The sequence below is a fragment of the Pseudopipra pipra genome, chromosome 24, assembly GCF_036250125.1.
Source record: "Pseudopipra pipra isolate bDixPip1 chromosome 24, bDixPip1.hap1, whole genome shotgun sequence".
NCBI lineage: Eukaryota > Metazoa > Chordata > Aves > Passeriformes > Pipridae > Pseudopipra > Pseudopipra pipra.
The window spans coordinates 1649571-1663131 of record NC_087572.1 but is presented as its reverse complement, the minus strand read 5'-3'; the positions used below and the strand labels follow the sequence as shown (position 1 = coordinate 1663131).

At 55.7% G+C, this 13561-nt stretch overlaps 1 protein-coding gene across 3 annotated transcripts in view; it reads right to left on the bottom strand.

Annotated features, from left to right (window-relative positions):
* CSMD2 (CUB and Sushi multiple domains 2) overlaps positions 1-13561 on the bottom strand; it is a 284784-nt gene that overhangs the window by 61854 nt on the left and 209369 nt on the right. For all 3 annotated transcript variants that reach the window (XR_010425057.1, XM_064635158.1, XM_064635159.1), the window contains 6 exons: positions 13404-13550; positions 12083-12271; positions 6769-6954; positions 5844-6038; positions 3987-4160; positions 2514-2687 (listed from right to left, as the gene is read on the bottom strand). Coding sequence is in view for 2 of the 3 variants with exons in the window: in XM_064635158.1 (XP_064491228.1) it covers positions 2514-2687; positions 3987-4160; positions 5844-6038; positions 6769-6954; positions 12083-12271; positions 13404-13550 (1065 nt within the window). In the remaining variant the exon portion in view is untranslated. The remainder of the gene's footprint in view (positions 1-2513; positions 2688-3986; positions 4161-5843; positions 6039-6768; positions 6955-12082; positions 12272-13403; positions 13551-13561) is intronic.

Here is a 13561-nt window from a genome sequence, read left to right as displayed (position 1 = left end):
CACACAAAAAAGTCCTCGAGGTCAGAGAGCATAAAAAACCCCCACCCCCATCAATCCTGAAACCTGCACTGCCTTCAAAGGTTTGGGAGCAGCTCTGCTGAAATAGTGACTCGAGTGGAGAGCACGGGATCTTTGTTCATTCGACTGGCAGGAGGGATTCTCTGCATCACTCTCTGAGCACTGAGTGCCAGTACCCTACTGACTGACACCATAAATCCCCAGAGCTCCTCTTCAAAAATCCCAGCTCCTGCTCTTCATCTACTGCCTCCCATCACTCCGGGCATCACACACCATCACAAAACCTGCTGCTCCCCCCTCTCTCTGCTGCCAGTCAGGTTTCTGCTCACTGCAGTAAAAAGTTACACCTGGAGGGAGAGTTAAAAGAGAGGGGAAAATATGAGAAAAATCAGGTTTCTAGCATATGGCCTGGAAAGGTTAAATCTGCCTGCTCGAAGTGGGAGAAACTTTGGGGGAAAACCTCGATTTCCAAAGCCCTGAAATGTGGGGGTTTGTGTAGTTCTTCTTCCTGGGGCTGATGTTGGTTTGAGGTGGAAGGGTGCAGGGTCCTGTCTGAGCTGCTCTGGCAACACCCAGGGAAGGGGAGAGGCAAAGGCTGGAGCAGCAGGAAGCACAGCAGATTCCAAAATTCCAAGTGCTTTTGGAAAGTGCCTGGACCACTCTGCTGGCACAGAGGCAGGTGACACAGGGAGGACACAGCCCCTGATTCCAGCCCAGCAGCGAGTTCCACTGCACAAAAGAAAAGTCAGGATAAACCATAAAGAGCTTTTTGGCTGCTTAAGGGATGTGACACCCTGTGACAGCTGAGGACAAAGCCATATTGATTATTGTCATGCTGAAAAGGGGTAATGGCCCATCAGTACAGCTTTGCTGGGCAGCTGCCAGTGCCAGGAGAAGCTTGAGGGGAAGATGAAATCCCCACAAAAGATCCATAATACATTTGGCTGCCAAGGCTGGACTGTACCACAGGGATGGCAATTTATTCCTTAGGCAAGCTGATGGCAGGACAGGGCTGGAAAATGTGAAGGCAGAGAGACCTGCAGTGCTGCAGGTGTCAGGTGCTCTGAGGTGCTTCTGAACATGGTTACATGTGTTTTGAAACAGGTGAGGGATTCTGTCCTGGGAAAAATATAATAAAAAAAAAGGCTTCCCACAGTTGCCTGGATCAAAGAGAGCCATTCCCACAGAGGAGGCAACTGCAGCAGGTTTGAAACTGCCCATTGATAAGGGGATGCTTAAACTTATTAACACCTTAGAGCTCCAGAGGCTTGGTTAATTAGCTCAGTTACTGGAGAGATAAACGAGGGTTGTCCAAGGTGACCTGTGGGTGTGGAGCAGAGGAGTGAGACCACGGAGGGCGGGTCTCCAGGAGGGTTGGCAGGGTTGTGCCAAACAGAAACCCAAAAAGAAGGGCTCTCCCCTGAACCCACACCTTCACCTGGGCTCAGCCAGGACACATCTGGGCCCACAGTGGGATTTTCAAAGCAGAGGGAAGCACAAAAGCAGCAGATCCCGACACCCCCCGCCCCCCTCTCCGAGGGTCAGCACCCTGTGTGTGTGTGCACAGCAACCCCCCCAGCCCCCTGTGTGAGCCCTGGGGTCTCTGAGGGGGGTGCAGGGCTTTGGGGGTCACTGAGGGGGTCTCTGGGGGTGCCCTTAACCCCCCCTGTGCCCCCCCCACCAGCACTGCACGTGCCAGGACGACTGTTTCTCCAGCAACTGCCTGTTGGGGTGGGGAGGGCTCTGGGGATCTCTGGGAGGTGCAGGGGGGTCTGAGGGTGCCTGGGGGGGGTCTCTGGGGGGTATGCAGGGGTTTGGGGGTCTCTGGAGTGTTTGGGGGTGCCTGGGGGGGTCTCTAGGGGTGCCCCTGACCCCCCCTGTGCCCCCCCCACCAGCACTGCATGTGCCAGGACAACTGTTTCTCCAGCAACTGCCTGTTGGAGTGGGAAGGGCTCTGGGGATCTCTGGGAGGTGCAGGGGGGTCTGAGGGTGCCTGGGGGGGTGTCTCTGGGGGGTATGCAGGGGTTTAGGGGTCTCTGGAGTGTTTGGGGGTGCCTGGGGGGGTCTCTGGGGGTGCCCTTGACCCCCCCCGTGCCCCTGACCCCCTGCACGTGCCAGGACGACTGTTCCTCCAGCAACTGCCTCTGTGAGCAGGGGGGGTCTGGGGGTCTCTGAGGGGTGCAGGGGGGTCTGGGGGTGCCTGGGGGGGTCTCTGGGAGGTATGCAGGGGTTTGGGGGTCTCTGGAGTGTTTGGGGGTGCCTGGGGGTTACTGGTGGTGCCCTTAACCCACCCTGTGCCTCTTTCCCCCCAGCACTGCCAGGACGACTGTTCCTCCAGCAACTGCCTGTTGGGGTGGGGAGGGCTCTGGGGGTCTCTGGGGGGTGCAGGAGCTTGGGGGTGCCCAGGGAGTGTCTGGGGGTGCCCCCCACCCCTCCTCCTGCCCTCTGGCCACCCCCAGGGCCGGAGGGAGGTGCCGAGGTGCCCACATACTTACGCACACAGACAGGGGTCTTGCCGGACCAGCGGTGGTCCTGCTGGCAGATGCGCACGGACATGCCGATGAGGCGGAACCCGGGGCTGCACTGGTACACCACACTGCCCCGGTAGTTGTAGTTCTCCCCGTTGATCTGCCCGTTCACAATGGGGCTGGGGACGCCGCAGTGCCCGGCTGGGGGGGAAGGACAGTCACTGGGAATCACTGGGAATCACTGGGAATCGCCGCGGACGCCCCCGGAGGGCATCGCCCATCCCCGAAACTCTCTGGGGAATTAGAGAATCCCAGAACGGTTGGGCTTGGGAGGGACCTTAAAGATCATCTCATTTCAACCCAGGGACACCCCTCACTAGCCCAGGTTGCTCCAACCTGGCCTTGGACACTCCCAGGGATGGGGCAGCCACAGCTTCTCTGGGCAACCTGTGCCAGGGCCTCCCCACCCTCCCAGGGAAGGATTCCTTCCCAATATCCCACCCAGATCTCCCCTTTTCCAGCTTAAAGCCATTCCCCTTGTCCTGTCACTAAGTGCTCGTGTAAACAGTCTCTCTCCATGTTTCTTGTCAGCCCTTTCAGGCACAGGAAGGCCACAATTAAATCTCCTCAAAGCCTTCTCTTCTCCAGGCTGAATGATCCCAATTCTCCCAGCCTTTCTTCATAGCAGAGGTGCTCCAGAATCTCAGAATCTCCCCACCCTCCCAGGGAAGGATTCCTTCCCAATATCCCACCCAAATCTCCCCTTTTCCAGCTTAAAGCCATTCCCCCTTGTCCTGTCCCTCCAGGCCCTTGTAAATAGTCTCCCTCCATCCTTCCTCTCAGCTCCCTTCAGGCACTGGAAGGTCACAATCAGGTCACCCCAAAACCTTCTCTTGTCCAGGCTGAACAATCCCAATTTTCCCAGCCTTTCCTCACAGCAACCTGTGCCCAGTACCACCCCAATATCCCATTTAACCAGTCCTCCTCCAGCTTGAGGCCATTAATTCCAGACTCTGCTGCCATAAATAAACCAAAGCAGAGCAACCATAAATAAACACCACCAGTTTAAAGCTCTCAGGTCTCTGAGCACCTCGTGTCTATTGAGCAGTCAGGTATCAAAGTCTGCTCCCTTTTTAGATCTACTTAAAACCCCACAGCTCCAGCAGAATTGGGAAAGGACCCACAAGGATCATCCAGTCCAACCCCTGGCCCTGCACAGACACCCCAACAATCCCCCCCTGTCCCTGAGAGGATCATCCAAACCCTCCTGGAGCTCTGGCAGCCTTGGGGCTGTGCCCAGACCCTGGGGAGCCTGGGCAGTGCCCAACCACCCTCTGGGGGAAGAACCATTTTCTAACACCCAACCTAACCCTGCCCTGAGTCCTTGCTTGCAGCAAGTAGAAAAAAACCCCAGTTCCCTCCCAAAACACCATCAGGACTCTTTCTAACATGCCGTGGACGCTGCCACCGGGGCTCTTTCCCAACAAACCCCACACCTACCCAGACATCTGACCTCTGCCCCGCTCCAGAGCCCGTTGGCCATGCACTCCCTGACCCGGGAGCCCACCAGGGTGTAGCCAGTGTTGCAGGAGAAGATGGCTGTGGCCCCGTAGCTGGTCAGGGTCCCGATCTTGTTCCCGTTGGGAGGCGTCGGCAGGTCCCCGCAGGAGATAACTAGGACAGATCCCAAAAGCACCGTCAGCAAAACCAGGCTGGGAGCAGCTGGTTTGGGAAGAACCTCCCTCAGTCACTCCTTACCGGAGTAAGGAATGAGTGGGAAAGATTATTAAGTAGTTACAAGGATAATAACAATTCAGAGCTGTGTTAGACAGTGTGACAAATACAAGTGCTGTTAATATTTATGTTCAGGACACGAGGGGAGTGCTAAAGACAGGCCAGGAAGAAACTAAAGGAGCTTTTCACACGGAAAGTTTCTCACACAGGAATATTTCTACCATTAACCCATTGTCAGGTGCAGTGGGAAACTTGACTTGTAGGAATTCCACAACATCACACGATCCCAGAATGGTTTGGGTTGGAAGGGACCTTAAAGTTCATCCTGTTCCACCCCCTGCCATGGGCAGGGACACCTTCCACTGTCCCAGGTTGCTCCAAGCTGGCCTTGGACACTTCCAGGGATGGGGCAGCCACAGCTTCTCTGGGCAACTTGTGCCAGGGCCTCCCCACCCTCCCAGGGAAGGATTTCTTCCCAATATCCCAACCAGATCTCCCCTTTTCCAGCTTAAAGCCATTCCCCTTGTCCTGTCCCTCCAGGCCCTTGTAAATAGTCTCCCTCCATCCTTCCTCTCAGCTCCCTTCAGGCACTGGAAGGTCACAATCAGGTCACCCCAAAGCCTTCTCTTGTCCAGGCTGAACAATCCCAATTCTCCCAAGCCCTTGTCCAGCGTTGCCTTGAAATGGCACAAAATTTCCAATGAAAAGTGACACCCAGCTTTTCCCTCACCCTGTGACCTCCAGGACAGAGCTGGCACCTGAAAATGAGACCCCCAGAGGACACCCAGGTGGGTTTGCAGCAGCTGGAGCCCTGCAGCCACAGCTCCCAGCCACACACTTCAGCTCCTCCTTTTTTATCTTTATTTTCTCTGCCTCAAAGATCTGCAAACCCTCCGGAGCTCCTGCCCTCAGCCAAGGGACTCACGCTGGGTGCTCGTGACCTCGGTGCTCTGCCAAGATCCTGTCATTTGAGTTTAGGTGGCAATAAGGCTGAGGGAATAAAACGAGGTCAGGCTCCTGCTCCCAGATCTGGCGGAAGAGCTGGCAGGGGGGAAAAGTACATCTGTCACCCACCCCGCAGTCACATCTCCACAAACAAAGGGAGGCAGGAGGGAAGGAGAGGTTCTTCTGTCTCTGTCTGCACTTAGAGAGGGAAAAAAACCTCCACCTTTGACAAGAGGGAAGATCCAAAGCACAGCAGTCGTGGCAGAACAACTGAGAGCTGCTTGTTTGCCCAGAGTGGTTTTGATTTACAGGTGACACTGCTACCCTTGTAAACCTGCTGTTTGCATGGAGAGGGAAGAGGGGAGGTTTTACACCAGCAGGTTTTATTTTTCCCTTCTTAAAAGCAAACTTCAGAGCAGCTGGCAGAGGTGACAGCAAAGCTGCTGGGACCCGACAGCTCAGAGCGCTCGAGCTCACCCAGAGCCGCTCAGATCAAACCAAGAATCACATCAGGACGTGACCTCTCCCTGCATCCAAACCCTCCTCTAACAGAGAGTTCTGGTGCATCCATCTCAGGTGCTGCCAAGAGCAGCCAGGGCTGTGGGGTGGCTGCACCCACCAAAGGGAAAGCAAAGGCCCCCATCCCCTGCGAGACCGCCCTGCCCCGAGTGCTCTTACTTTTACAGGTGGGCATGGGCTCCCCTATGCTCCACTTGCCGTTGGCCTGGCACCTGATGACCCTCTGGCCCGTGTAGTAGTAGCCAGGGTCGCAGATGAGCATGAGCTGGGCGTTGTAGTGGTACTGGATCTCGTAGGTGAGCCGCCACCGGCCGTGCTCCACCGCGATGCTGCCGATGTCGGGACAGGCGACGGCTGGACACGGGGGGGCAGGGCCAGGGGGGAAAAGGGGACAGGAAAAGGTGTTATTGGGTGTTTGATTGTTACAGTGTCCAAAGGAGGCAACGAGGATGGGAAGGGACTTGATTTGGAGCCGTGGGAGGACACTGAGGGCACTTGGGGTGTTCAGCTGGGGAAGAGGAGACTGAGGGGAGACCTCAGTGCAGTTCCAATTCCTGGGCAGGGGCAGAGGAGGGGCAGGGACTGAGCTCTGCTCTGGGGGAGCAGGGACAGCACCCAGGGAACGGCTGGAGCTGTGTCAGGGCAGGGTCAGGTTGGATCTCAGGCAAAGGTTCTTCCCCCAGAGGCTGGTTGGGCACTGCCCAGGCTCCCCAGGGCAGTGGGCACAGCCCCAAGGCTGCCAGAGCTGCAGGAGGGTTTGGCTGATCCTCTGGGGCACAGGGGGTGACTCTTGGAGATGGGCCTGTGCAGGGCCAGGAGTTGGACAGGATGATCCTTGACGGTCCCTCCCAGCTCAGCAGACTGTGACTCTGTGAGTGTGGTGGGTTTTCAGTGAGGAGACACCACCTGGACAGGTGGGAAACCAAAACCCCACCAGAGGGGACGTTTCTCCAGCTATTCAGGATCAGAAACACACTGTCCTGACCACCACACCCACGGGGCAAAGCCATCCATGCTACAGGTGGGAGACACCCCTGACTGGACAGCCAGAATTCCCGGGGGGATGTGCTGTTCCCACACTCACCCACGCACTGGGGGGGCTGGTTCCCGTTGCTCCACTGCCCCGACTGCAGGCACTCGGTGCTGGGCTCTGATCCTGGCTGCAGCTGGAAGCCCTGGTTGCAGTGGTACACGGCCTTTGTGCCCACTGTGTACTCCTTGCCAAAGACAACCCCGTTCCTGGGGGCTCTGGGAACTCCACAGGACAGAGCTGGGGAAAAAAAACCACGGCTCAGAAATCAGTCAGCTTCCCGTTTTATCCCGGATTTGTGGCGAGCCAAAAGTGCAGCTCCCAAACCCTCCTATTCACAGGATCACAGAATGTGCTGAGTTGGAAGGGACCCACAAGGATCATGGAGTCCAACCCTCAGCCCTGCACAGGACCATCCCCAAAAGTCACCCCCTGTGCCTGAGAGTATCATCCAAACACTCCCTGAACTCTCACAACAGCTCCAGAAGCTGCAGGGAATGTCCACTTCCACAGAGGATCACATTTTCAACCCTATCAGCACAGTAACAGCAAAGCCAACACTGAATTCCAATTTCTCCTGGAAGAGGACTCTGGCTGTACTTTCCATAATATCTGTAACACAAAATGCATCAACGCAGCACTCCAAAGTTTTCACACAGAGATAACGGATTCGATGGCGAGAACGCTCTGTATTTACATCCCACAGCAGCAACAACCTCAAACCCCTCTCCAAGAGCACTTCTGGATTACATAAGGCAGCAAATTGTGTAATTATGTTGTGGCAGAAGGAAGGCTAAATTTAGAGTTACGGCTGAGGAGGTAAAGGGGGGGGTGTTCAGGGAAAAAATGGATAAATGGGCACCGAGCCAAGTGGCTGCTGGAGATGGCAGAGCTTGGGAGAGCAGGCTCTGCACCACTCCTGCTGAAACCCTGGGCTCTGCAGCCAGGGGAGCCCCAAACAGGGCAGGGAGGGGACAGGCAGGCCCCAGAGAGGGACAGAGAAGAGCCACATTCACTTCTCCTGCAGGACACGAGCAGCCCAGTCACCCTCCTTCCCTCCCCTGGGAATGGCAGCGCTGGGAGCCCCTCACTCACAGCTGCTCTTCTCTCTTGGCATTCAAAGGAGCTGGGAAGCCAAACCCAGACCTGCCTCCAAAACCCTCCTGTGGGTCCCCATCCCTCTCCAAGCCTTGGCCCTGGGGAAGCCCATCTTGCCAGAGCTGGAGGTGACCAGCCAACCCGTCTGGACAGGATGGGATGGCCAAGGGGAAGCTCCACTGGGAGACCACCAGCCAGTGGGTTGCCAATGCCTCTGTGGGGCTCTGAGAGGAGCAGGAGCTGCCACAGAGCACAGCCAACACCAAACCCACCCCTGTCTGCATTTCCAAACTGCTCTGAGGGACATCCATCCCCTCCCGGAGGAGCCAGAGGTGGAGGCTGAGCCCGTGCCTCCTGACCCTCGTGCTGACACTCCAACACATTCACCTTCCTGTTATTCCCTCTGCACAACAACCAGGGCTGGAAAACCAGCAACCTTAGAGAAGTGACCCTCTGGTGACAGGGACCCCACTGAGCTGGAGAAGAGACACCAAACGAGTGTGTGCAGCAGCAGCAGCACAGCCCCAGAGCTTCCCACCACTCCCCCAAGGTCCAAGCAGCTTTTATCCCACTCCTGCTCCTCCTGGGGATGCTGGAGCAGGATCCCCCAGCGCTGGCAGGGGCTGGTGTTGCTCAGAGGTGTGAGCAATTCTGCAGGATCAGGCACATCCCTGGCTGGGCTGATAATCACAGGGATGTCACTCTGGCGGGCTCAGGAGCTCTCTCCAAGGCTGGGTGTCTAGACAAGCAGCCACACTGAATACCAATTTCATTCCCAGGGAAAAGAGGGGACCTGGGAAGTCCAACCTTTTCCCTTCCACCTGGCAGTTCTGTTATTCCTTTCCATTGTATCTGGCCACGGGGGCTGGGGGGGAAGCTGAGCCCTTCCCACGTCACCACCCCCCCCAAAACCTTCTCCCTTCTCCCTTCCATTCTCTTCTGCAGCCTGAGGCTTCCCCAGAACTCATCCCCTCTCTTTGCCCCCAGGAAGCTGAGGCCCAGGGAGGGAAGGGAGCCCAGGGCCAGCTGTGCTCCAGCTCAGAGAGGCTGAGCTCCCTCTTGCCTTCATTTCATACAATCCCAGGGTGGGTTGTGTTGGAAGGCACCTTAAAGCCCATCCAGTCCCACCCCCTGCCATGGGCAGGGACACCTCCCACTAGCCCAGGTTGCTCCAAGCCCTGTCCAACCTGGACACTCCCAGGGCTGGGGCAGCCACAGCTTCTCTGGGAAACTGTGCCAGGGCCTCCCCACCCTCCCAGGGAAGGATTTCTTCCCAATATCCAACTTAAACCTCCTCTCTGTCACTCTGCAAACATTAGTAAGTTTTTATTTACAGAGCCCCACATGAAGCAGAGATGTTTGATTTTTGGGGTGGCCATAAACCTGCCCCCTGCTCCAGAGGCTCAAGCTGTGGGCAGGATCCCCCAAAACCAGGGATGGCAGAGGTTCTTCCAGGGCAAATCAAAGCAGTGTTTGGCTCAGAGTCACCCACAGAGAGCAGGAGCCAGGGCAAAAGGAGAAGGGGCAGCTCTGGGGGCTCGGAGGTGCAGGAACTCTGCTGGGAGAAGGGACAGAGGCTGGGAAAGCAAGGCTGCAGCTGGGATTCCAAAAACAAAGCTGCTTAAAAATAGGCAGCAGAGACAGAGAAGGCGGTATTAGATCATGGAGTGTTCTCCCCTCTGTGCCAAGGCAGGATTGTTCCCTGCAGAATATTCTCTGCTGCCTCCAGAAATGTCAGCGAGGACGGAGCACGTAGTAAAGATTATTCAGAGGGGATGGGGAAGGGGGAGAGGATTATGAGCTGGCAGAAAGGAGCTTTGGGAAATGGCACTTGTTAACTAGACCGAGTGTTTATGGGCACACCAGTTCCCCTCCTCCTGCCATGGCTGACTGGGGGGCAATTTTATGCCGTTCCCAAACCTCCGCCGGGAGGTCCCGGCCACCTGAAAGGATGAGGATTTGAGCACAGCCCAAAACAAGAGACTGCCAGTTGGCTTTGAGAGAGCAATCTGGGGGAAAAAAAAAAGGATGTTGGATTTTATGTAGCTGGAGGAAAAGTGGAGCCAGCCCTGGCCACTGTTCCAGGCCTTGGGGGGGAGCTGCTCCTCCACCAATTCTCTTCCAGCTCTGGCTCACTGCTGCTCACTCCCCTCCTGCAGCCTGCACTCATCCCAAGGCACTGGCCAGGGTTAAGATTCCTGATAGAAATCCAAGGAAACACAAAGGGTGACTTGCCCCAAGGGCTTCTTTCAGCCTCAGGATCTAACATGCCCAGCAAGTTCTCCTTGCTGGAGGAAGACAGGCTCTTCCAGAGGGACATCCAGCACCAAGATCCTGACCAAACTGCTCTTTGTTTGGTCAGTGAGGACACACACCCCTCCCAAGGGGAAACTGGATCAGGAGCCCACCTGAAATGCTGGGAATCAGCCCCCAAATTCTTTCTCTGCCATGGAGTGGCACCATGGATTGTGCCCATCAGGCTCCTGACATGTCACACCTTCAGCTGAAGGTGCAGGATGGGTTTGGTGCTCCCAGTGCAGCTCCCATGGGAAATCCCTGCCCACAGTGCAGATCTGGGGTGCTCAGCAACACCACAGGAGCTTCCCAACATTTCCAGGCCTGGTAGAACAAGCCATGGATGGTCTGGCTCTGATTCCTTCCCTGCTGACCTGGGAACTGCTGCTCAGGGACTTGTTTCTGCTTTGAACCCTGGCTGTCAGGGTCACCCCATCCTGGCACAGCCTCTCCCAACCTCCCCACACATCCCCCCTGGATCTCCTCCCCTCCTTCCCCTTTAAAACCCAGTCCCCACACACCACTACCCCTCTGGAAGTAAACCCAGCTTTTGGAGCTGCACACGAGGCTCAGGTGACATTCCAGCAGCACTGCAGGGCAGTGAAGCTGAGCAGCACTTGTACCTGTTCTGGATTACATGATTCTCCTTCAAAAAAAAGATGCAGTAAATCAGAGGATCCCTTGCCCTGGGCTAAGGGAGGCACAGTTGCCATGACAGCCCTCGCTGTGCTGTTCAGCTGCTCCTTCCAGCACTTGGCTTTGCCCCATCCTGTTTTCAGGGAGGCTAAATCCCTACCTGAGCCTGTGCCCAGCTTCCCAGCTCCCCCTTGCCAGCGGGATGGGGCAGCAGGATCTTGATTTACTGCTTTCCACTCACATCTAAATCAACTGCAGAGGGAAATGAGCAGCCCCAGCATGAAGCCACCCTTCCGAGGTGCAGCTCCCGAAGGGCCCGAGCGACTCAGGAGCACAGAAAGGATTTTTTTCAGGGCTTCTTGGTACCTCCCACACTAAACAATCCCACTGTTCCCTCCAGCCTGGCCTGGCCAGCAGTGCAGACACTGCAGTGAGCTGGTGGTGCCTGTGCTGTCTCTGTTCCCTGGCTGGTTTCCAGGGAAGTCGATGCAATATTAATCCCCAGCGCTCGGTCCCCTTGGAACATGGATGAATGTTCAAAGACACTGAAAGGCTTCATCAGAATAAAGATGGGCATTTTAGCAGCACAAAGGAACTGGGATGATTGGCGGGTGCAGAAAAAGGTGCAATCAGAAAATGAACAGAGAGAGAACGGGACGGAACAGAAGCAAAACCCCACTGGGGCACAGTGCCCTGTCCCCCCTCCCTCCCCTGCCTGGAATTTGCTCCATGCTGGGTATGACATGTCACAGAGATTATGGTTAATTAGGAGGAAACGTGGAAAGAACAACCACATGCCTAAATCTCAGATGAAGCCAACAGGAACCACGTGAACCCTCAGAAATTCCTCGCCCCCCGTTGACACAAACAGACCTAAGAGGGCACTTCCAGAATTACTGAAGGAAATTCCAGCCACTAAAACAGAGCAGGACCCCTACTCCTGGCAGCCTTTCCAGATTCTTCCAAGCCTTTTCAGATCCTCTCAAGCCTTTCCAGATCCTCCCAAGCCTTTCCAGACCCTCCCAAGCAATAGCTTCTCCCACTCTCAACCAAGGCCTGGCTGTGTGGTCACCGAGGGTTCAAACACTTCTGCCCTGGGAGCCTTCACACAGATGATTTGTTAATCACCCATTCTCAATGCCCCCAAACACTTACTCCCTTCCCTCTTTGCCCATCTACTCCCAAGGACCTGCACACGAGGATCACCCCTCAGTGCCCCCCTGCATGCCCGACTCGACGGGGAATTAGAGGAATTCCGATATTTTTGTAATTTCACCGCCTTCTCCTCCATCCTCCCCGTCGCTGCTGGATCTTTCTAAAAGCCCATCAGTGCTCTCACCTTGGCACAGAGGGGTGGCCTCCCTCCAGTGGAAGTAGCCCTGGGGGTGCTGGGTGCAGGTGCTGGTGCTGTGCCCGGCCAGGCGGTACCCGGAGTCGCAGCCGAAGCGGACGGAGCTGCCGGGGCTCAGCCCGGTGTGGCTCAGGATCATCCCGTGGGCTGGGGGCTGGGGGAGGCTGCAGTAAGGAGCTGGAGAGGGGCAGGAGAAAAGAAATCAATCCCTGGATGGGGCAGCAGCAAGGGAATTCCCTTCCCATTTTCGGGACTTACACCCCGACCTGAGGCTGCGCCAGATCTGTGATGGATAAACACAAAGTCAAAGGGGGAAAGGCAAAGGGGCTCCAGTCCAACTTTCACTCAGCTCTGGAAATAAAGACTAATTTCTCATAATTAAATATTACTTAATTCATTTACTAAGTAAAGTCATTATTTATTTAGGACATACTGGCAAGTTCTCAACCCGGTTTTATAACTTCCATTAATTAAGATTTGCCAAGTTCTGAAACACAATAACTCATTTGAAGGAGTTCCCAGCAAATATTCGCTCTTCAGCAGTGGGTTTGTGCTGAGTGAGCAACCAAGAGCCCCTGGTCCTGCTCCCAGGAGCTGGAGGAGAACACCTGAGCAGGAGCACAGCGTGTTTAACCACGTGAGACACCATCAGCCACATGGAAGTTGTGCCTCATGCAGCTCCTGACACAATGCTGATGTTTTGGGATGTTCATCTTCCAACATGTCACAGTGAGAGCACACAATAATTCAGGAACACAGCAATTTTTGGGATGGGTTTCCTTCATCCAGATCCAGAGGCACCTCATCCATACAATTATGGAATCATTAAGGTTGGAGAACACCTCAAAGGGCATCAGGTCCAACCATTAACCCACCACCACACCACGTCCCCAAGCACCACATCTACACATTTTCTGAACACTTCCAAGGGCTGTGACTCCATCACTTCCCTGGGCAGCCTGTTCCAGTGCCTGGCCACCCCCTCATCAAGAAGTCTTTCCCAATTCCAATCCAACCCCCCTGGAATCAATGACTCTCTACATCCTGGTTCTGACTCTGAGGAGTGGTTGAGAAGCCAACCAAAGCTTCAAGGTCTCTTCCTGGACTTTCTCCTGGTCATGACTCTGTAACCCTGGTTCTGATTCTTCAGAGTGGTGGAAAAACCAGCCAAGGCTTCGAGGTTTCTCCTGGGCACAACCTGCCTTTCCTTGGCAGCTTCTGCCCTCACAGATGGTCTGTGCCCCTCTGCAGGAGCTTTGTGGAGACCCCTGGCTGAGGAGGAGCCCCCTCAGCCCTGCTGGGAGCTCACCAGAGTAGCGGATTTTGAAGCCTTTCCTGTTGTAGGCATGATCCGAGGACCAGCGGAGGAAGACGTTGTTCCCGCTGCTGGTCACGGTCAGAGGGGCTGAGTAGTTCCCACTCAGAGACAGGAGCAGGGGACTCTGGCCAGAGGGACCTGGGGGGAAA